We start from the raw sequence: 24,563 nt of genomic DNA, 5'->3' as shown, positions 1-24,563 counted from the left end.
TGCCCTCGGAGTTTGCTATAACTGATCAACAGTTGCAATGCGCTGAATCCGAATTTTAAAGAAAGATGTCTTTTATTGTTTTAAGAACAACACATAAAGAAAATCACTACCATACACATCCTCTCCCCTGTGAATACCCTGAGTAGGGTTTACTCAGCCATAAAAATTAGCTCTGATACCATAAAATCGCGGAAACGTCTTCTTTTCAACTAACTTAGATAATGGTAGTGATTAAGAGCCAAAGAGAAAAGTACAGGACTAAATTACAAGAAAAGGAACTTAAGAGCTTAAAAGCTTTAAGAACTTACAAACTTAGACTTCTCAGAGTAGAACTTGTAACGGTCCTTTCAATGTCGGCCAAGTGTCTTCTGACGTCTTCTGCGAGGATGGTGCACACCCTTGGGCCGTAGCTGGAGGAGAGAATGTTATGGATGAGCTGGTTTGCAACGGTCCTTTCAATGTCGGCCAAGTGTCTTCTGGCGTCTTCTTCGAGGATGGTGCACACCCTTGGGCCGTGGCTGGAGGAGACTTCCTTGTACTGAGCCAAAAAGTGATAAGGCTCTTCAAATGTTGGGTTGCTTTGTTGTTTGACTTGGCTTGCAACTGATGAATTGTTTCCTCCCATTGTTGCATTATCAATTCGTCTTCGTTTGAAAGGGTCCATGGGCCTGCAATAAAAGAAACCAAGCGAAATAATGTGTCAGCCAGGGTATTGTCTTTACCTTCTATGTGCTGAAAGTGGACAGGAATGTCCAGTCCAGTAATCCGTACGAATAAGAAGCTCTTCTTTATCAACATAATATATCTTGAAGCAATTCATGCAATTCATTATGGCATGAATTTCTGCGTCAATAGTGGATTTAAGTGGGGAAAACTTGCCGCTTGCATAAGCACTTATTAATTCTGCAGCCTTGGGATCATATTTTTGAGGTTTCCATTTCAAAACCCCTCTCCATCCTTCCATGCAGCCATCAGACTCAATTATAACATAGCAATTTGCAGGAGGTATTGCTAAATCTGGAAGGTCTTTAATCATAGATTTCACCTTATTAACTAGCGCCCAATCTTGAGAATTCAGTTTCCCTTTTGCAACACGTACATTTTTGGTAGGGAGGTGCTATCTCTCCATTGATTTCCCATATGTGATTGCAGTCATGCTGTACCTTTGATACTTTCACCATAAGTTGCCACCCTTCTGTCTTTCCTATCATATAGGAGTTTGTCTGTTCTATAAAAACAAATAGAAATTCTTGGTTAAGAACAGTATTCACCTGGTGGTCTTCTCCTTCTGATATACTGAATATAGCATCTGAGGGCTCGTCTCCTTCTTGTACAGACAGGATTTCATATTCATCGGGAATTTCCAATCCTTCAAAAAGAGCCACTCTTTTTGTGTTCTTAAATTCTTTGAGGCAGTCTCTTGCGAAATGACCTTCTTCGCCACATAGGAAACACTTGCATTTCTTATTTCGTAGTAGATGCTTCTTTTTCTCCACTCGTGCATGTGTTTGGTGAGGCTTGCCCTTGTAAGTAGTGGACTTTCTGAGTCCATACTTCTTCTTTGGGTCTTTATAATATCCCGGAATAGGCATTTGATTGCAGAAAGTTAAGTCTTTGAGGGATCTGCTAAAGGCTGCCTTCTTGCATTCTTCCTCTAAGTATTTGTAGGTGAATATTACCCTGGGATGTACACCCATGGTATTACCTTGGTATTTTTCTTCGAATGCTACTTTAATACGATGAGCCAATTTTCTAGGAAGTTTTAGCCAGAATTTTTCAGATAGCTCTGGTCCAGTGAATAATCTTCCTGTTTTTGAAGCAAGATGCATATAATCAGTTAGAAATGGAATGAGATCTTTTACCTGCTGACAACTAAGTCTCTCCAGATCTCTATATGCCCTGTCTTGCATGTCGGTTGATCCTTGAAATGGATCTTCTAGTAAGAATACCCTTCTTATCTGAGAAATTATATTTTGGGTACCATTTCTTCCGTCACTTGAATTGATTAACTCTTGATATTCATTTGGATAGGCCATTCGCCATTGTATCCAGGTTAATCTTTCTGTTTCTCCGAGCAAATTCTCAATATAGTCAGCCTTATCTTGAGTGTCTGGGAAATTCTGTAGGGCTACTACATTCTTGGTGACTGCTTCCCATCTTAAGAAAACATCTTCTATTCTGTGTAACTGGGGTGGGAGTGTAAGAATCGCCCCTGTTTGTTGGTGGGCTGTTGGTAAATTCCACCATTCAGACTGGTCATTATACTTGAATTTTGGCTTGGTTGTGGGTGTAACTGCCATACTTACAGGTTCATCTTTTGGAGCTCGGTTTGGGGGGTAACCAACAGGATTCATTATAGTATCAGCAGGTGGTCTATATGCAGATTCTGCTTGAGAATAAATTTGCTCCTGTAACTGCTGTAATCGTGGGTAATCAGAGACCCAGTCTTCTGTTGGTTTTGGAATATCAATAGTGCCACTGCCACTAGTGTCGGCTGCTATTATCTCTATCCCACCATCTTCCGCGAATGGATTGATAAATTCATCTTCAGAAGTAGGATAATGAGGTGAATCCTGCAAAACTAGATATTGTAGATAATCAAGATAGTCATCATTAGTATTGTCAGGGTTTATGTCTGTAAGCATACACAAAAATTGTGTTGATTTTGATGAATCTTGTGAAGATGATGGCATGTTATCAAGTTCTGTTTGTAACTGTCGTCTATATTCCCTTGAGCTTCTTAATTGTCGATGTGTGATAGCAAAACTTCGTTCCATTGATGGAGGTCCATCTAGTAAGTCCAGATATGCCTCTTCTTCATAAAATTTGTGTTGCTCTACTGCATACTGCCTGGCCTTTTTCTGTATAGCTAAAAACTGTTTGTTCAGGAAAAGGCTTAATTGTTAGAGGTAAATTATTTCTTTCTGTTTTTGGGCCTTGGAACAAGTAGCTACATATTCATCATATTCTATGTGGTGGGAGAGAATTAGAGTGAAGCGCCCAGTAAATCAGATGACATGGGCTGACTTCGAGAAAGAATTCTTCGAGGAGTTCTTTCACATGCGGGTTACAAACCGCAATTACGACGAGTTCACTGAGTTTCGTCAGGGCAACCTATCAGTTGAGGAAGCCGTGAAGAAATTCAATAGATTGGCTCGTCTATGCCCCGAACTAGTCGTGTAGAGAAAAGAGCGAGTTCGATTGATGCTCGAATCTTGGTAGGAAATAACGATGAGCGTGGCTAGCGGCGTTCATGGGCATGAACCACGAAACTAGTCGGCGATGCTCGACCGACACTACAGCGATGTCAAACAATGACGAGTCCTCTCGAGTTAAAGGCGAGGCTCGGGCACTCGAAACAGACGCGGCTCATTGGAAGGAACTCAATGATAGCGCGAGCAGGGAGTTACCAAAGGAGGTCATAGCATTATCCAAAGTGTGCTACTTGTGGAAATTTCACCACAGGTTTGTCAGACGCGAGGATGCTTTGAGTGTGGACGGGAAGGGCGTATGCTAAGCAGTGCCGAACAAGACTAGTCTTCCTCCACCGGATTCGATTATGGAAGCCTGACCTCGGCATCGTCGCGGGGCGCTAGATGGTCACACATCCCAGTAAGGCGGACTAAAGCCCTCCACTTTGGCGAAAGCAAGGATCTACTCCTAACGAGAAAGGCGTGGCGAATGCCTCGGCGGTTATTACGAGGTAAGATTAGTATTTTACGGTAAACTGTTGTATTATTCGATCTTGGGGTAACCCGTTCTTATATATCCGAGGCATTTGCTAAAGAAGTTAACACGACCTCGGAGGTACTCGATGGTGTTCCTGACCTTACCTTCGAGGAAATTATGGCGTCCACGATCTTGGCTCGGGGCGGTGCCGTCATTATAGAATAGAGAACTCTTTTGTGATCGATAGTGCTAAATATGGTGACTACGATGTCATCCTTGGAATGGACTTCTTGATCGGATACGGTGCTTCCATGAGTCGGTAAAGCGTAAATGTATTCGACAGAGGGAAGCCTGATTCGAGTTCGAGAACCCAAGAGAAAGGCGAAAGTTTCTCTCATTGTAAGCACAGATTAATGGTTTCGGGATGTACGGATTTTTAGACACGAGTCGATGCGGTGACAAGGACGGCGGTGCGAGAGGTCCGGTAAATGCGTGACTACTTGATCTTCACGAAAGAGTTACGGGCTAGCACGGAGACGGGAGATCGAAGAGATGAACTCGTTCCGGTGCTGAATCCTATCTCAAGCACCTTCTGCGTAGTGAGCGAAGAACTTCATGGCAAAACTCACAAGGCCTTGAGGGGCTTCATACGTCCGAGTCACTCACCACGGGAACGCTATTGTTCGTGAAGAAGAAGGACGGGGCGTGCGCAAAGATTACAGAGCCTAACCAAGTCACGATCGAGAATAGTATCCTCTTCCCGAATTGATGACTGCTCGAGCAAGGAGGCGTGAGAGAACTTCTAAGATAGACCTCGGTCAGGTTATCATCGGTGAAAGTTAGAGAAGGAGATATACCCAAGACAACATTCAGAACTAGATACGGACATTACGAGTTCGTAGTCATGCCCTTTAGCGTACAAATGCTCCAGTACTTTCATGGACCTCGTGAGCAGTATTCAGAGAGTACTTAGATAAGTTCGTTATCGCTTCATGACATCCTTATCTATTCAGAACTCGGGAAGAACACAGAGCACCGAGAATAATCGCAATGAGAACAGGTTATCATGACGCCAAGTTCACAAATGTGAATTTTGGTTGAGCAGTGTCCTTCCCGGGACATCATCTCAAATGATGGTATCTGGTAGACCCAAAATAGGTTCATGAGTAGGCGGAAAAGACCCAAGAATGCCATGAGATCGAGCTCGGGATTAGCGAGTTATTATAGAAAATTAGAGGACTTCTCCAGATAGCTTCCCAACCGATAGCTCTCACCGAAAAAGCAGAAAATATCGGAGGATCATGCGAGAACACCACAGTTAAGAGGAAGATTGACGGTGCACTATTCTAGCTCTGCAGGAACACGCATAGCTTCGATATTTATAGTGATGCCTCTAAGTTGGGACTAGGAGCGGTCTTGAGGCAGCGAGGTAATCGCCACGCCCGTGACTCAAGGATTATGAGAAGAACTATCCTACTCATGACCTCGAGCTTGCAGCAGATGGTGTTCGCTCTCAAAATTTGGAGACATTACTTGTATGGGCAGTGCATAGTGTATCGATCGTGTGCTCAAGTACTTCTCGGAAGGATCGAATATCCGACAAGATGGCAGGCGGTTAAAGACTACGGCATGACATCCTCTACCACCCAGAAAGGCAAATAGGTAGCGGATGCACTTAGCGAGAAGTCCAAGCTACCTTGTTATCTCTGAGACGCCACACCGCCCCACTAAGAGATCACAATTTCGGTCTCGAACTCATAGTGGACAGCTCTACTATGACATTAGAGTCTCGCTTGGTGATATCAGAGATACCTCGGGAGGGGATACTAAAATCGAAAATCGACAAGGAGAAGCAGAAAGTGGAGAAGAGTGTCACAGTGGTGTTGTATTATAATGATTATGTGTTCCGGATCGGGAGAAACTACGCAGAAAATTTTAGATGAGGCTCAAGACTCACTGTCACGATCGTCCAACAAAATTACCGGACTCAAGAAACGCTTTTGGTGGCACAGGATGAAGAGACATCGCTCGATATCACTCCGTCTGCAGCACATCGAAGGTTAAGCGAGAACATCGAGACCAAGATGAGTTTTGCGACCCGTTCAGATACGAATAGAAGTGGGAAGACATTTCCATGGATTTCATAGTGACACCTGAACCACGAATGGTTTTGATACCATCGGTAGTAGTCGACAGGGTAAATCATCGGCCCACTCTTAGCTATCGGATATCCTACTCCGTGGAGCAGCAACAGATCTCAGGAGATCGTTAGACTACGAGTCCCAACCATTATATCGCATGGAGATAGTAGGTTCACATCACACTTGGAGTGTATACGGTCGATTTAGGCACGGTTAAAGTTTAAGATGACTTTCCATCCTCATGATGGTCGACTGAGCCAGTGAGTAAATGTGCACTCGAAGATACGCCCGAGTGTGCCCTAGACTGAAGGAAGTTGGTGCAAATATCTAAGTTTAGCAGAATTTGCATACAACAGCTATCGGACCACTATCGGTGTGGCACCTTACGAGGCTCTCTACGCGGAGGTGTAGATCTCCAATCCGGTATGAGAGTGGTGAGCAGAAGAACTAGAACTGCAGATCTAGTGGCGATACCACAGCGGTATACAACAGATCCGAGAGGATAGAGACGACTCAGGCCTTGAGGAAAAGCTACGCCGATATGAGACCTTTAGAGTTCTCGGTTGGGGATTCGGTGTTCCTCATAGTAGCTCCCGAAGGTAGTAACGTTTTGGGAAAAAGCGAACTAAGTCCCATATGTGGGACCATACCTTATCACTAGAATAGGCAAGGTAGCATATGAGTTAGAGCTACCCCAGAAAATGTTGTCCATTCATGTCTCTATGCTCAAGAAGCATATCCCAGATGCCACCCAGTGATTGAGCCTCAGACAAGTCCGCAAGACCTCAATGACAAATCGTACTATTCGGATAATAACAAGAGCTAAGAAATTGAACAAGGAGTACCATTAGTGAAAGTAATTTGGAAAAGTCACACAGTAGAGGCGATATGGATGTATACCCAGAGTTATTCTAAGTTCGAGGACCAACTTTTATAAGGTATGGGGGATCAGAAGCTAAAAAATTCTCAAATTATTTTAGAAATATTCTATGATTTTTCCGAATTTTAGAATATTTTATGGGATTTTAGAGTAGTCAAGTAAAAAAATAGGACCGTAAAATACGCGTGAATTGAACCCAGACCTATTAGGTCCCATGACTTGGTGAACCGGTAACCAATGAACCAGTGAATCTTTGAAGGGAAGGGAATCAATTTTATTTAAGTTGGAGTTGGGGCGAATTAGATCACTTAATATAAATAAGAAATAATTAAGTGAAGGGTTATTTGGATCGTGATTTTTCCTCTCCTTAAAACCTTACCGCCGCCCACCTCTCTTTTCTGGCTCTCTCTCGGTGCCAACCACAAGGAAGGTTAGGGTTCCGCCCAAGGGCACCTTCCGGCGACGACTTCGACACGAGGACGCTCCCCTCTGTGAGAGGAACGCGTGGACGCGAGAAGATCGTCGAAAGGATCGTCTCCTCCGGAGATCTAGCGATTAGAATCGTAAGAAAATCCGAACAAGAGGTAAGAAACCCCTCACTTGCAGTATAAGTAACTTTTCGGATGATTGTATGTTTTTAATTTAGCGATATGCAATTTTCCGACACAAAAGATGCGAACTAGCGCATACCAAGTGTTCGATCAAATTAATAGCACAGTTAAAATGCAACTTAGACATTTTAGTAGCCTAGATAAATGCAATAGAAGCATTTTACAGCTTATTTAGTCTTGCTACAGTTATGATGGACTAGATGTTCAACGAGTGGGCTCCCACAGTCGCCTCTAGGTTCAGATAACCTAGTTCTGGGTTTAGACAACCTAGTAGAAGCAAAACAATAGTTATTAGCTTATGTTCAAGATTTACTTTCGGTGGCCGCATTTGCTAGATTAGATATCCATGGGTCGACTCATAGTAGTCCTAGGTTCGCCTAACCTAGTAACCCTACTAAATTCGGGACTTGCAAACCCGAGGATGCGCGCATAGAAAGTACAATTATCGGACCCAAACAGCAGATGATTATTATTTTAATCTATTATGTTATTAGCTTTTCAAACTCACAAGGATCATTATATTAGTTGAGTTCAATTGACCATCTAGCTCATTATTTTTGATTCGACTCTCTCTTATGATTATGTATGATAGCTCTATGTTCAGTTTATTACACCTGCTTTAGATGGTAGTATGCCATGACTAGCTTTTGATTGCTATGTATTGTATGATAGCATGTCATGTTTTAGTTCAATCAGTACGTGTTTTAAATAGCATGATTTGCATCTATTGCATGTTTTAGTGAGGTAGATGATTTCTTACTAAGCGAAAGCTTACGGATATTTTCTTTTCCTTATACTGCAGATAAAGGTAAAGGAAAGATGGACTAGCGGAGACTGGAGGACAATGCTACGAAGATGTGTGTGGATGGAACTTGGAATAGTGATCTTAGGAAATTTCAGCAAGCTTGTTTAAGCACTAGAACTTTTTAGCATTTGGTTATTTTGCACCATAACATGTTAAATGTTATGAATTAGTTAATCAAGCATCCTATCATGTTTAGAATACTATTTTTGTGATGTTAGAATGTTTGGCATTTAGTTTAGAATTGTTATAGGTGATTTTGGCATGAACAAGTGCTGAAATCAGACCTTTAGTCGAAATCAGAAACTCGAATCGATCAGCTGATCGATTCGAGAGTCTCCAATCGATCGAAGGATCGATCGGGCAATTGTCCGCGAACAGTAGGCTGATCGATCAGCCGATCGATCCAGCAATTTCTCGGGATCGATCGGCGGATCGACAGTTACGATCATGATCGATCCGATATCCGGATGGCGTCGATCGATCACTGGATCGATCCAACCCAAGTTCCGCATATAGTAGCATGCTGGATCGATCACTGGATCGATTCGACCATTCCAATCGATCTGTGGATCGATTGGGAGGCCTGATAATAGCAGAGAAACCTTTAGTTCAGCTCCTTGCCCATCCGGGGAGGTGGAACATATTATGAATAGTTTAGATTACACCCCCTAGCATATATAGAATAAAGAAATGATAATAGTTTAACAAGATTTTGATTAGTACAGCTTCCACATCTAGATTTAGTAATGGTCAGGGAATAGTTTAGCACAGATTAATGTAACGATCGGCCTCACAGTTTAGCCAGTAGAAAGTGGGTCGTTATAAGAAGTCTTCTTCTGGCAGTTGCTTCACCGCTCCTTCAGCTCCGGCAGTGTAGGCCGCCAAGATAGACTTTACAATTGGCCTGTTGAACTCGGGAGATTGGATCAAGACGGTAGCTCGATCCTTGAAACGACTGTCTTCACCAGCCTTATAGACGACCAAAGCTGTTTGGGAAGTCTTCAGTTCAACGTCTTTGGTGGATGCCTCTGCTTTAGCTGTGTCCCAGAGCCTTGAGTTTATCAGCCAATGCAGACTCACAATCAGATTTTAACTTGTTGAGCTCAACCGTCTGTTTCTCTAATTTGGAAGTTAATTCCTTGTTGAAATCCGTAGCTGATTTGAATTGCGATTGAAGACTCTCAATTTGAGATTCATATTGTCTCTTGGATTCCTCTGAAACTTTAGCAGAAGACATCTCAGCAACTTGCTGTTTCAATTTCTTGTTTTTCATTATATAAGTTATGCATCAGTCGAGACGGACCCATGTTTGCTAGCCATCGTTGAAAATATAATAAAGGGTCATAAAATAGTCAAAGATAAATAATAAATAAACATTGATAAACATACCCGGGTCTCCTTATAAGAGAATCGATCGATTGTCTCAGGAGTGGTAAGCTCCCCAAAGAGAGAATGAATTTCCTCCCAAGCACTAGCAAGAGAACCCCCAAGCAAGATAGGGAGGACGGGAATGGCAGAAGTTGGAATAGAATGGGGAGCGAAAACCAGATAAGAAGGTGAGAAGGGTAAAGATCCAGACTCTGGAATAGACAGAGGAAAAGTGAAAGAAGTGCCACCAGGAGCAGTTGTACTAGAGGAAGGCGAAGAAGAGAAAACAAGAGAATGATGAAGGTTAGCCAAAGTGGGCTCAGCAGAGGGAAGATCAGCAGAAGCAAAATCTTCTGAGAGCAATTCTTCAGCAGAAAGAATCAATCTCCTCGTGGGAGGAGGAGCTCTGGTAAGTTTGCGGTAGGGGCGTTTGCTGGGAGCAACCTCAGCCAAGGACTTTTCCGAGCTTACGGGGGATGTAAGCTCGATAATGGGAAGGGAAGTAGTCGCTGGAGAAGCAACGGCCACTGATAAAGAAGTAGCTGGCAAAGAAACGGCAGGAATTTCCGCAGGTAAGCTCCCAGGAACCTCAGGAACCACCTGAGAACTGGAGGCTTCCACCACAGGAACCGAAACCTCAATCGAGGAAGGCTGATTAAGTGCGGCAAGGAGCTCTTGCTCTTTTGCACGCAGCTGAGCCTCCTCCAAACGTAGTTCCTCATCAATCAAAGCAGCATAAAACCCAGCCACTGCACAAAACAGGAGGAAGGATTTACCTAAACTTTAGTTAGTAAAAATCAATAAGGAAAAAAACAAAACTTTACCTAAAGAGCCATGTATAGGCTTGACAGGGCTTAGACCAAACAGATACAGAAGATCAACCCGCAGCCATCTAGGGATAGAAAGGCGGCGACATAGCAGTTTTTCGCAATAGAGAGGAAAAGTAGGATGAAGGTGAAACTCATTGACGTCGGACAAGGGAGGCAAGGAAGATTTCCAGGCATGGGACTAAGGGATGGGTCCAGGAAACTTTAGAAAGAAAAAGCGAGATTTCCAAGCTTTGAGAGACGAAGGCATATATCCTCAAAAAGAACCATCTTAGTTCGAGATTGGAAAAGGAAAACGCCGCGCTCCGAACATTTTGGGTGAGAAAACATGAAAAAATTTTGGGGAGTAGGAGGAATATCTAACAGGCGGAATAACATGTAAGTACCACACAAATAACGAAATGCATTAGGTGCGAATTGTTGCAAGGGAATGTCGAAGTACTGACTCACATCAATCAAAAAATGAGGAATGGGAAACCTCAAATCCCCTATCAATTGATCCCTGAAAAAAGTCACGCAATTATCGGGAGGACGATGAGGATCATCATCTGGCTTAGGGATCAAGATACTATATTTCTTGGGAATTTCGTACTGATTGCGAATAGCAAGCCTAGCATTTTTCTCAAAAGAAGATGAAATTTGGACATACCAAGGGCAATCGTTTCTTCAGCCATAAACAGAAGTAAAGGTTAGTAGAACAGCAAGTTACTTACTGGAGTCAAGAAAGGAGATCGCCGGAAGCGGTGAGCGCGAGGATTGATCAAAGACTGCAACAAAAGAAGAACGCTAAGGCAAGGAAGAAAGGGACAAAGTCGACAAGAAGATGAAGGGTTTAGGATTTAGAAGTCACACAACCGTCGTTAGATCAAAACACTTTTGTTTCAATAGACGCCGTGGATTATAGAAAAAGGGCAAATGCCCGTGTTACGCAGCAGAGAGAGAAGATATGTGTTACATAATCATAAATGGGCATTTATGTTGGACGCGACAAATCGAATCACGCTGGTGTTGGTAACACTTCGTCGTGCGCCTCTAACATTCTCTTACCGTTGAAAAGTCAATTATAATCAAGGAAATTCTGGGAAGAAGACGAAGTTTACTAGGTGTAATAAAGGGAAAAGGGATTGAGTTTGATAGAACCCGGGTCGAGAACAAAAAATAATGAGAGCTATTTAGACGTAAAGCATGGTCCGAATTAATGTTATTATAAAGCACAGACTAATATCGATAGAGATAATCTTATTTGTTGTGGATAAATTAATATCGGTCGGGTGACATATTCATAAAAAAAAAAATTTTAAAAAAATTAAAAAAAGGGCTAAATATTTTGAAATAGTTGAAGAGCCAGTTTATTCTCATAAACCAAAAAGATTCAAGAGAGTCACCTAATTTGATACAAAAAAAACCATTCAATTTTACATTTAAGACATGATCAGATACATAACATTACATTTTCCTCTAAAAATGCTAAATCCTGGGATGCCAGTGCAGAATATTAATCTAAATTCTCAGAGTACTTAGAAGATTTCAATCCCATCGGAGCCAAGCTCGCCAAAGCGCAGAAGTGGAAATATTTTGCCTGACATGAAGGAAGCTTGCCCAGGCTGCAGAAGTGGGAATATTTTGCCAGGGACGAAGGAAACTATGAAGCAGAGTGGTCTCATGAACAAGGAGAGGCAGATTTATTCATGCCCTTTGCTGCTTGAGCCTTTGAGCTCTGCTTCCAGAGTGACCATCCTAGCCTGCGGGTAACATGGGCTATGCCTTCGTCGTGATGCCCAGGGACTAGGCACTGGAACCTCTATGACTATCGTTAACCCCTCTGAAGCCCGTCGAGTTTGCAGAACAGTCGGGCCTTTGGCTTGAGATTCTAGATCTTGAGGAATTTTGCTCCTCAGGGCAGTTTTTGATAGTACTCGAAATTGGGTGATCAACAGAAATGCCTCCAGTTCTCGGACCAGAGAGTTGATTGGATCCAAAACTTGAGCAAACTCATATATAGATCTCGCCTTGTCCAACAAGAATTGCCCCCAGAAAGGGGGATCTAAGGTCATACTCTCGGTAGGAAGAAGTGAACAAGGAAGAAAAAGAACTGGGGTGAATGGAAAACGAAGAGAGGGTAGTAGCCCTATTTAAAGGATCAAAAGATTCACGGGATTACAATACTTGAGTTCACGGGATGGCCATATCAGAGGATCACGAGGCCACTACAGCGCCTAGGGCAGAGTCACGGGTAAAGACAGGTAAAGAAACAAAAATAAACTTGTGTCTAGTCAATCAGCTACACCTCCTTCGACTAGACTTGAAGAGAAGGCTAGTGATATGGGTTAGGTTTAGTAGGTCTCTGATGAAAAACGGAAAGGAAATAGCAGAATTAAGAAGATAGATCAATATCGGCCGGGATATACCTTAAGAGAGGTAGGCCAATCCCGGCCAGATAATACCTTAATGAAGGAAGACCAATATTGATCAAGATATACAATTAAAAGGATAGATTAATATCGGTCGGGATATACCTTAAGAGAGGTAGGTCAATCCCGGTCAGATAATATATTGATGGAGGAAGACCAATATCGACATAAATATACTTTAAGGGAGGCAGGACAATATCGACCGAGATATACCTTAGGGGAGGCAGGTTAATATCGACCGATATATACCTTAATGAAAGTAAGCTGATACCGATCGAGAAATACCTTAAGAAGAATAGGCCAATATCGGCCGGGATACATCTTCGGAAGGGTAAATCAATATCGGCCAGGTTTACACGTTTAAGATAAAAAAAAACCAGGATTGTTTAAGGTGGTATATCTAAAATTAATTAAGTATACATGATCGTCCGGAAATAAAAAGATCTAAGGCTTTATAGAATTGATAGTATATTACTGAACGATTAGTTGAGTGATAATAATAAACCGACCGAACAAGGTCTAGGTTTAATATTCGGTCAATACAAAACATAGTATAATACCAAGTTGTCCACAACATAATAAAGACAGGACAAACAGGTAGGGGTAATAAATATACTCCGATATAACTTATAAGATAGAGTAGGAGCAAATATTTCAAGAATACTCATAATTAATTTAATAAAGATATCTGTATGTGATTGTATAACAGGTTTACCTATTTGGCGGGAAGTGTGCTTCTAGACTTTTCTGCAGGTACTAAACGACAAAAGATGTACATCTGGGGTACAAAAAAGATTCCTTAAAAGTCATTTGCCACAAGTACGCAGCTTACGTCATCTCATAACAAACTATAACAAACTGGGGTCCACTTCATGACTACGGAGGTTATATGAAGTGGTATAAAAAGGGGAATCCTCTCCGTTGGCCAGGTAAGTTCACATTGATGCTCACACTCACGACTCTAGTTTTCAACTACTGTTCATCTTCTTCTTTCTTCTTCCACACCAAGAGAGATGACTGACTTGAGCGTCGGAGGGCCTAGCCAGGGATTCCCACCCCGGTCTTAGGTCACTGACAATAGTGTTGGTTGGTCTCTTGTGCGCAGGAAGCCTTGGAAGCTCCGGATCTTGATTTTCTTTGGTTAGATTTCTATCTCGTCATTGAATCTTCGCAGGAGGAGGGCATTCTGTGACTTCATTCTCCCCGATCCGCTTTGGGTATCTCGGATCATTATTCAGTCAGGTATTACTCTTCATCAGCAGTAGATTTTCTCCCCAGCTTTCCATTTTGTCAAGCTTCTCAGACAGGATCAAATGGTATCACATCTGTTCTCAAGGAACCATCAACGATATGGTGGAGGATGTCTCCAAAGGCATATCTCATTTGTGTGCAAAAATGTTGAGTATTATGATTGTGATCCAAACAATTTGTGTGCAAAAATGCTAAGTGTTATGGTTGTGCAAAAATGCTAAGTGTTATGGTTGTCCAAACAATATATTTCAGAATCTCACCAATTTTTATTTTAATGTTAATCATATATTCATAGTCTTGAGTGTGATATTTTTTGTTTTTCATCTTCTATGTAAGTCATAACCAAAGAAATAGTTAGTCAGCTATAACCACAACATGAATCAAATTGTGGATATGATACAACTCTACAATTTGACCTTAATAATGCATATTGGGACAAAAAGGAAATGCCATATGAGTTCATGGAGGAGGATGAGTACGAAAATGAGACTGAGATTAAGGAAACATTTAGGCAACAACAGAGGAGGATGAAGAGATGGTCTATGTGGATTTGGACGAGTTCTCAAACACAGTGGATTACCATGCATTTGATGTAGATGGAGAAAGTCATGACTTGACTTGATGTTCAATGAGATAACAAACCAAACAAATACACATGAGGATAGTTTTATATTAGATACATTGAATGAGAAGGTTGAAGCTGAGGATAACATCGTGAAAGAGACATTGTTAAAGTATCAACCATTATCATTTATAACACAGTGTTCCACCCACTACAAAACCCAGATGCAATGCTCTTCCACAAACAACTTAGACTATTATACCAAATATTGACAATTAATATCCTTTGAACAAAACTTGTTGACATAGAAACAACGAAAAACTCATTCATTGAATCAAACCTAGCTAATAGGAAAGATACTTAAGTTTGTTTTCTAGTTACCATCCTCTCTAGCTTTCTCATGTCTAGTGTTCCTAGTTGCTCATTCCGTAAAAATTCCTTTTGATAAGAAAGAACTCTCCCTCTCCAAACACTTATATACATGAGGGCACACCCACTATAAAACCTAGATGCACCACTCTTACACAGACAACCTACATTTTGATACCGCTTATTACCAGTTAAGATTTCTCATCAAGTGCTCCTTGCTGCTCATAGCTCAAAAATTCTTTTCCATAAGAAAAAACTCCCCCTCTCTGAACTCTGAACTTCCACGGTAGTATACTCCAAGGCATTGTGACCACTAGGACTCTCCTTGGAATCAAAAACTCACAGAACAACTCCCAACTGTTGATACTTCCAAAAAAGTACAAAAATCCCCACAAAAGAAAACCCTTGAAAGGGATTACTAGGCCGTCCTGGGCCAACAAACAATGTTGACTGTGGACCAGGAGTGAACCAAACCAACAGTAAAATAGCAAATCCCATCTCTTTTCCACCAGTTCTTCACTGGAACTTTTCTTAACAAGGCCAACAAGCGAGCAGTAAAGAAGAAAAAAATTTAACAAGAAGAAGACAAAATCATCAAATTAAATAGCGTGTACTTCGCACAAAGGAAGGGGGGAAAAGCTTAAACTTACCCCTGGGAAAAAGATCTCCTTGAGCTGCAACTTCCAGTCGGCGCTCCCACCGAAACGATCCACCACCTCCTTCACCGACTCGAACGGCGCCGAAGTATCGATCTCCGGACTCCCACACGCGGCAGCCGCCGCCGGATCTTCATTCATCCCACTAGAATCTGTCGCCACAGCCCCTCCCATCTGCATTTCTTCTTCTCTTCTCCCACGCACCGGCGAAGTTCTTAGGGTTTTGCGGTGATTCGAAGCCGCTTCGTGCGAGCCAGCGAAGAGCGCACCTGACAGTGGAAGTGGGAGTGAGTTTACCCATGAGCCCTTAAAAAGCAGCCGAAAGCGGTGATACGATCACGCCACCCTCCGGTTATCTACGCCCATTCCGGTCCGTCCGCTTTAGCTCGAATAGCACGGCGGTAGCAGAGGGGCGTGTGTTTATCACACTGCACGTTTGATTTAGCTTCGTTCATCAACTTTTCGCGAATCTCGAGGTAAACAAGACCGTTGCGCTGAATGTCAGATATTATGGCTTCGTGGTCGGACGCTTTCAACGGTAAGTTTAAAGGAAAATTCGTGAAAAGCCCTTGCTATATTCTGAATTTAAAAAACACGTCTTTATTTCAAAAAATTAATCCACCTTATTAGAGTAATAAAATAAAAATATTTTCTCATTTTTATCTTTTTATTTCACAAATAAAAAACTATTTAGTTTAACTAAAGTTTTGTTGCATTGTAAATAGATATAATATTATTATTTAATTATTTAGTAAATTATAATTAACTGTAGTTTTAATTAAATACCACTGGAAAATTAAGTTAATGAAAATACTTAATTTTCATGTGTTTATATTTCATTATTTAAACATATAGAGATGTGATTAATTACTCTCTTTTGGTCAATTGTTAGTCTAATAATAAGTGAGATAGATTCAGAGAATATCCCACCACTATATGAGGGATTGAATGTACAGATATATATAAGGATAAATAAGATAAAAAAATAAATAAAAATATTAGAGATAAAATAAAAATTAAGAAAAATTTTGAAGACACATTTAAGATGATATAAAATATGTACTTAAGCATCCAATAAATATCATAATTAGCCAATAGAGATCATAACAAATATCACATGAATAATGAAAGAGATATCAAAGAAAATTTGATTAAAAATGATAAAATAAAATAATATATATTTAAATTTAGATGATCATATAAGTAAGAAATTGAATTCAATATCGTATAAAGATTTATATATCTAATCTTATTTAGTGGGATAAAAATTTAGCTGTTATTCTTATATACGAGCGTTTAAACCTATTTAGTGATATTGTTGGAAGAGATTAGAATAAATTTCGCCTATATCTCAAATAGTTTTCCTTAGCTAATAACTTTCATCTTAACAAAGATATAAATGTTATGTGGTATGAATTTACATGGTTGTAATAAGCACGCACATATTTTGATAAAGATTTTTTTATTAGTATCTTACTATTTATTAAGAATATTTACTCTTTAATAATTAATTTTGATGAAGCTCAAAATTAAATTATGTTCATGTTTTTTTTTTCTTTTTATGCTAAAAATAATTTTAAACCTTATTAGTAATTTTTTTTTTATTTTTATATTAAAAATATATACAAATCAATATTCTCTTTAGTCACACATCTTAGCATTGAAAACACCACAAGCAGATAAGCTTTTATAAATATCTTGGATTGGCAACAATAGAAAGTATATATTTCTCGACCTTTTGTATAAAATCAAGTGTAGTATATGTTCTTATCAGTTTAATATCTTATATATAAAAAATTAATTTAGGGGGCGTTTGGTTTAGGGGAATAGGAGTGGGGAATGGGAATGGGAATCATTGATTACCATTGTTAATGTTTGGATTATAGGAATAGGAATACAAATAAGGGAATGAATCCTTAAAATTGGGCAATAACTCATTTCCATGTACCTCCTCTTCAATGAGTCATTACCCTATTTCCATCAATCAAAATATTCCCTTATTCCAAAAATACCCTTGACCTAAAACTAAAATTTTCTCCCTTAATATCAAATATCAAAATTTATTTATTTATTTTTTCTTTCATATCACTTCTCTCTCCTTGTTCTCTCTCATCATATTTTCTCTCTCATCATTTTATCACACATTTTCTCTCTCCTATCACACTCTCTTTCCTCTTTTTTTCATTACACTTTCTCTCTCATCATACTTTCTCTCTCCTCAAACTCTTCCATCACACTCTCTTCCTTCTTTTTTTAATCATACTTTCTCTCTCATCATACTTTCTCTCTCCTCAATCTCTCCCATCACACTCTCTTTTCTCTTTTTTTTTTCTCATCACACTTTCTCTCTCCTCAATCTCTCTTATCACACTCCCTCCTTTTTTTTTCCTCAACACACTTTCTCTCTCATCATACTTTCTCCCTTCTCAATATCTTCCATCACACTCACTGTTCTCTTTTTTTCTCATCACACTTTCTCTCTCATCATACTTTTTCTCTCCTCAATCTCTCTCATCACACACTCTCTCTCTCTCCTCATTTTTCCTCATTACATTTTCTCTCTATTCATCCTCTCCCATCATAATTTCTCTCACATCATATTTTATCTGACATCTTCTCTCATCATGCTCTCTTCTATTACACCATCTTTTCTCATTTTCTCTCATCACACTTTCTCTCTCTTCATTCTTTTTCATCACACAATCTCTCTCATCCTACTTTCTCTCTCTTCATTCTTTTTCATCACACTTTGTCACTCATCATTCCTTTTCATCATATTTTTCTGTCACATTCATCTTTCTTTTACATCTAATTTTTTCTCTCTTATTTTTCTTTAAGGGTAAAAAAAGGAAATATTGATTTATTCCGATAGAAAGTATGCAACTAACCAAACATTGATTTTAAGAGTGATATTCATGCTCATACTCATTCTCATTCCACAATACAATGATTCTCATTCCAATTCTCATTCTCATGCTCATACCAAACGCCCCCTTAATTTTTTATAAGGGAGAGAGTCTGTTGTAATAGTTTGCTGCTAAAGTTCTCAAGTGTTGCACTACTATATAGATCTGGCTTACCCTTATTAAATCCAATTTATAGAACTTGGGCACTAATTTCAACACGTATGCGTGATGAATTAATTCCCTAAAATCTTTTTCAAAAAAGGATACTAAATTAATTATTCAAGTCGATATGGAATCATTAATGATACTAAGATTTTGGATGGTTATTTTAAACAATATATATATATATATATATATACACACACTTAGAGATCAAATCTTCTGTTCAAAGATTTATATATCCCCATGTCCTCTCATCGATCGGACGGGCTAAATCACATCTCAAGGATGCAGTGCATATCACGAGGATGTCATGATAGTATGATCGGCGAGGGAACACAAGGACATGAGAATCTTGAGACAGAGAATATGATTTGATGCACCGAGATCAGATCCTCTGTCCCAAATTCTCGTGTCCCCTCGCCGATCAGATGGGCTAGATCACATCTCAAGGATGCAGTGCACATCACGAGGATGTCATGACCGGACGTCCGATCGACGAGGGGACACGGGGACACGGGAATCTTGACACAAAGGATCTGATTTGATGCATCGAGATTAGATCCTCTGTCCCAAGATTCTCGTGTCCCCATGTCCCCTCGCCAATCGGACGGACTAGATCACGTCTCAAAGATGTAGTGCATATCACGAGGATGTCATGACTGTCTGATCGGCGAGGGGACACGGGAATCTTGGGACAGAGGATCTGATTTGATGCACCGAGATCAGATCCTCTACCCCAAGATTCCTGTGTCCTCGTGTCCCCTGCCTATCAGATGGGCTAGATTACATCTCAAGGATGCAGTGCACATCACGAGGATGTCATGACCGTCCGATCGACGAGGGGACACAGGGACACAAGAATCTTGGGATAGAGGATGTTATTGGTTATAATTAAATAATTACTATATTATTGCTTATAATTAATTATAATATGATAAAAGGATAATTCAATGTAGAATAATATGGTAAAAAAATAGGAGTTTAATGCAATCTTCACAAACTTTAGTTGTTCTCTAAACAAAACAAAGTTCAATGATCACATCCTTTTACTTAAGTAAACTAATCCAAACTATTGTAGTTGCCAATTTGTTAAACTACCTAAACGTTAGAGTACCTTAGGACCCAAAAGCACTCAAGAACCCGAATCTAAGTGCTCCGTGTTATAAAAAATACAATACATTATCGGAGATTTTGGGGAGTTAGCTGAATTTTAAAATTACATTGAATTTAAATTCAACTTACAATAGAGATGACCTGAGCGGATGATCTCAGACTGCTAGTAGGGGTTGGTTTCTGTTACGTATAGAAGAACGGACTGAGTCGCTGAGCGGGCAGATCAACCGAGCACCAGGTCTGTATTGTAGAGCGACTTGAGCAGGTCTGCAGAGCGATAGAGCAGGTCTTGACAGAGCAGTCTTGATAGACCAGGTCTTGACAGAACAGTCTTGACAGAGCAGTCTTGACAGACCAGGTCTTGACAGAGCATACCAGGTTTTGACAGAGCAGTCTTGACAGACCAGGTCTTGACAGAGCAGATATTAATAGAGTAGTCTTGACAGACCAGGTTTTGATAGAGCAGTCTTGACAGACCAGGTCTTGAAAGAGCAGTCTTGACAGACCAGGTCTTGACAGAGCAAATCTTGAAAGAGCGGTCTTGATAGACCAGGTCTTGACAGAGCAGTCTTGAAAGAGCGATCTTGATAGACCAGGTCTTAACAGAGTAGACTTGATAGACTAGACGAGCAGACATACCGACCGGGAAAAATTGACCGAGGCCTGAGAGAGTCGCAGTTTCCTTGAAACAGATTCGCCCCCACCTCCGGCTGTGCTTCGAGGCTTGCTCGAGTAATCTATTTCCCAAGATACAATGGTTTGACCGTGATCCCTGTTAGTGAGAGCCCTAGAGCCAATCATATGATGATTGTTGTATGGACTCATTGTATCATATTCCTATGTATATATTTAAAGGCATTTGTTTTGGTTATTATACTTACTTGTATTGGTGCCAAATAACTAAGTATAATAGCGTCCTTGAGTAGAAAGTTCTTATCTATATCAATCGATTGGTTGAATCGATAGTGAGATGATATAGGGAACATTACTCTTAATCATTGCTAGTCGAGTATTAACATTCAGGGACAATGTTAATGCGACGAGACTAGCATGTAGGTCAACTCGATGACTTGATCTCACAAGTCATGGATATAAAGATATCAAGTTGATATATGGGTATGCATTGGAGAATGTATACTGAATGACCCGCCATGAGAAGTATCTTGGATCGTTATATCAGTGTCATACACTTTCTCATATGGCTATTAGTATGACTATTAGTCCTTGGACCTGAAGTCACCATGGTTCCCTACATAAGGAGTTGCATACTTTGGCTTCGTCAAACGTCACCCGTAATTGGGTGGACTATAAAAGCGATTACTGGGTATGTAACAAATTATGCGGAGGGATGTGAGTGATGTAGATGGGATCTATCCCTCCTATATGACGGGAGTGATATCTTGGTTCTTGATAGAGTGGACCACTAAGTGCATGACCATGCCCAAATGAGTCGATATGAGATATTGAACTCATTTGATTAGAGTGAGTCCACTTGGAGTTCAAGATATAGATTGATTCGAGGATGACACGGTCTATGCCTCATTTGATCAATCTAGATATCGTGGATTGAAGGACATTGTCACATATTGTGAGAGTCACAATTAGTAGTCACGAAGGTAATGTTGGATCTCAACATTCTTGCAACTTGGGTAGCACTGATGTATTGCTAGATGCCGCTCATTGCTTATGTTTCTAAATAAGATTTAGAAACATTGCCAACGTTGCAAGAACCTATTGGGTCACACACAATGAACAAGTGAATGGAGATTAGGTTCATATGATGAACCAATTAGATTAGGTTCATGTGATGAATCAAAAATTAGATTAAGAGTAATCTAATTTAGGCCTTTTGAGTTAGACTCAATTAGGTTGTATTTAACTCACCAAAGATGATGAGTGATCAAGTTTGACTTGACTATATGGAAGTGGAAATATCAAGTTTGACTTGATGCCACCTCATGAAGGATAACTTATCCTACATAACATGGCTAGCCAATACATCCTTGCCAAATCATCAAGGGAGAGCAATATTCCTAGTGTGGCCAGCCATATAAATGGAAGATTCATTGGCCGCCCAAATGAATGCATTAAGATTCATTGAATGCAATTAATTGCATTCCTAGTGTGGCCAGCCATATAAATGGAAGATGCATAGGCATTGAATTAATTCATTCATTTTTATATCATCTTACTTACTTCTTCCTTGCTTCTTCTCCTCTCTTAGTCGAGAGTTCCAAGCAAGACAAGAAAGTTAGTGAGTTTATCCAAGAAGAAAGGTAGAGTGATAGTCATATAGAAAAATAAGAGGAGTGTTTGAGATTATATCTTTCTCTTTTCTCCTACCTTTCTTCCAATCCCACCCGAGAGCCTTAGGGAGTGCTAGCACACTTGTGGTGCTCTCTTCTCCATCCTTGAGTGTTAGAGAACACTTCTTGTTCGTGTGGATACTACTAGAGGTGTGTACGCTTGAACACACTCGAGATCCGAAGGACCTTGGACGAGCGGGATTTGCTAAGGGCTTCGCTTCAAAGTTATAACACTCACCATGTAGATCTAAAGTAGATCAATCTAGAGTAGGAAACAAGTACAAGAATTTTATTAATTTTTCGCACGAATCCGTGGCTAGCATTCGGGGTTTTCGCAACGCAAAAAGCGATTTTTGCGGCTCGAATTGCTAACAATCCCCACTAAGCACTGGTGGTCACGGCGAACTGAGTGGCATCCGATCGCTATCACGGGCACTCTGCTGAGTAAGAGTAGCATGACAGAGGAGGGAAATATGGTGGATAGTTTTTGCTTGCTTCGTTGTGTGTGTGTGTGTGTTCTCTGCTTGTGATCACAACCTCCTTATATAGAAGCTCAGATCAACGACATCATTAATGGTCGATTAATGATCATTACTAGCCGAGCGGTGAAACGTCTACTGTTTCACTCATTATTACTCAAACGTTTAGATTCTGCATTAATCTCAAACTTAATGCATCCGTTATAGCAGCAAAACGTTGGTTGTTCCACTTAGGCGAATTTTGCCCCGACCGGTCCGGCATTCGACGCGCGCAGGTTGTGTCTGCACACGAGTCAAGATGGTTCAGTGCAATCTGGGCCCTGGATTTGCACCCCCCTGCGCACCCACGCGTGAAAGAGAGTCTCTCCCCATGCATTTGTTCACATCCTCAACACATGTGAATCAATATAAACCAACCATCATGCCATGAAACTCCCAATGTGGGACTAAAGTCTCATTCACAATGGAGCCTCCTTCCTCTTCCACCTCTTCTCCATTCACTTATATTCAACAATCCCCACATGAATGGAGATAGGGTATGTGATAGCATTCAGTAGTTGAGTCAAGTATAGGATAGGTAGATTTTACCCTTTGAACCTTCCCTTGTGAAGATCTGGTTGCTTATTGGCTGATAATAGACACGATGTCCTTGAACTATACTGTCTCCTGTGTAAGCAGTGACAAATCTCACCCAAGACTCTCCTTAATACAACTCAGTTCTCATGAGTGTGTTCGTTCTTGGCCATGAACACGTCTGGTTTTATGAAAAGCTCTAAGAATTGTGCCTCCAATTCTCTTCGAAGCGGCCCGATTTCTTTCTCACATAGGTGATCCCTCAAAAGTTGTCATCTACTCTTCTTGATCATTAAAAGCCCATCGGTTTACCCTGGTCTATTCACTGTTTCATTAGGATATTCCTCACAGTGTGTCTAGTCAGTGCAAATTAGTTGTCCATTTGAACCTAGTTCTTGGGATCTCCAGTCAGCATAGGTTGAGCGTCCTTTACACTGATCGCTGACAGCGGCATCAAGCCCATTCCTCATGAGGAGCTTACAACTAACTCTCGATTTAACCCTTTGGTTAGCGAATCCGCTAGGTTATCCTTTGACTTCACATAGTCAATAGTGATAACTCCCGTAGAGATTAGTTGTCTAATGGTATTATGTCTATAACATATATGTCTAGACTTACCATGATACAGATGGCTCTGTGCCCGACCGATTGCTGATTGACTATCGTAATGTATGTAAATTGCCGACATAAGTTTCGGCTATCGTGGAATATCTTCTAAGAATTATCGTAGTCATTCAGCTTCTTCACCACATTTGTCAAGAGCTACAAACTCAGATTCCATCATGTATCTGGTTATTACGATTTACTTAGAAGATTTCCAGGAAATGACTGCACCTGCTAGAGTGAAGACATATCCACTCGTAGACTTAGAGTCTTTTATATCAGATATCCAACTTGCATTGCTGTATCCTTTGATCACAGCAGGATATCTTGTATAGTGTAGTCTATATTCACGAGTATATCTCAAATACCTCGGTACTCTCATTATCCCTTTCCAGTGCTCAACACCGGGATTACTCGTGTATCTACTCAGTTTGCTTACTGTGTAGGCCAAGTCTGGTTATCTACAATTCATCAAGTATATCAGATTTCCAATCACTCGAGAGTACTCTATCTGAAAAATGCTTTCACCTCGATTTTTTTATAGACGTTGACTCATATCTATCGGTGTTCGTGCCAACGCAGTATCACCCTTTATGAATTTCTCAAAAATTTTGTCCACATAATATGACTGACTAAGAACAAGTCCTTTTGTTGTTCTAATAATTTTGATTCCTAGAATCACATCAGGTAAGCCCATGTCTTTTATATCAAATCCTGAGCTCAACATATCTTTTGTGGATTATATTATCTTATCATTACTTCAAATGATAAGTATGTCGTCTACATAGAGGCACAAGATGACATAGTCACTCTCTGTGGCTTTCATGTAGACTGATAACCATGATTTTACTGTATTATTTTGATTCATATA

At 40.4% G+C, this 24,563-nt stretch overlaps 1 protein-coding gene across 3 annotated transcripts in view; it reads right to left on the bottom strand.

Moving 5' to 3' along the window:
• Positions 1-15,842, bottom strand: part of LOC122034256 (WEB family protein At2g38370-like) — a 50,975-nt gene extending 35,133 nt beyond the window's left edge. The window contains exon 1 of one of the 3 annotated variants that reach the window (XM_042593425.1): positions 15,545-15,842. Coding sequence is in view for 1 of the 3 variants with exons in the window: in XM_042593424.1 (XP_042449358.1) it covers positions 15,545-15,730 (186 nt within the window). In the remaining 2 variants the exon portion in view is untranslated. Of the gene's footprint in view, positions 1-15,082; positions 15,224-15,544 lie in introns of those variants that run through there. The other 2 variants (XM_042593424.1, XM_042593426.1) reach the window with 2 other exon arrangements.
• Between the last annotated feature and the right edge of the window lie 8,721 nt (positions 15,843-24,563).

Source organism: Zingiber officinale, chromosome 11B, assembly GCF_018446385.1.
Source record: "Zingiber officinale cultivar Zhangliang chromosome 11B, Zo_v1.1, whole genome shotgun sequence".
Lineage (NCBI taxonomy): Eukaryota > Viridiplantae > Streptophyta > Magnoliopsida > Zingiberales > Zingiberaceae > Zingiber > Zingiber officinale.
Note: the sequence above shows the minus strand (reverse complement) of the source record. Positions and strands in the feature narration are given on the sequence as shown.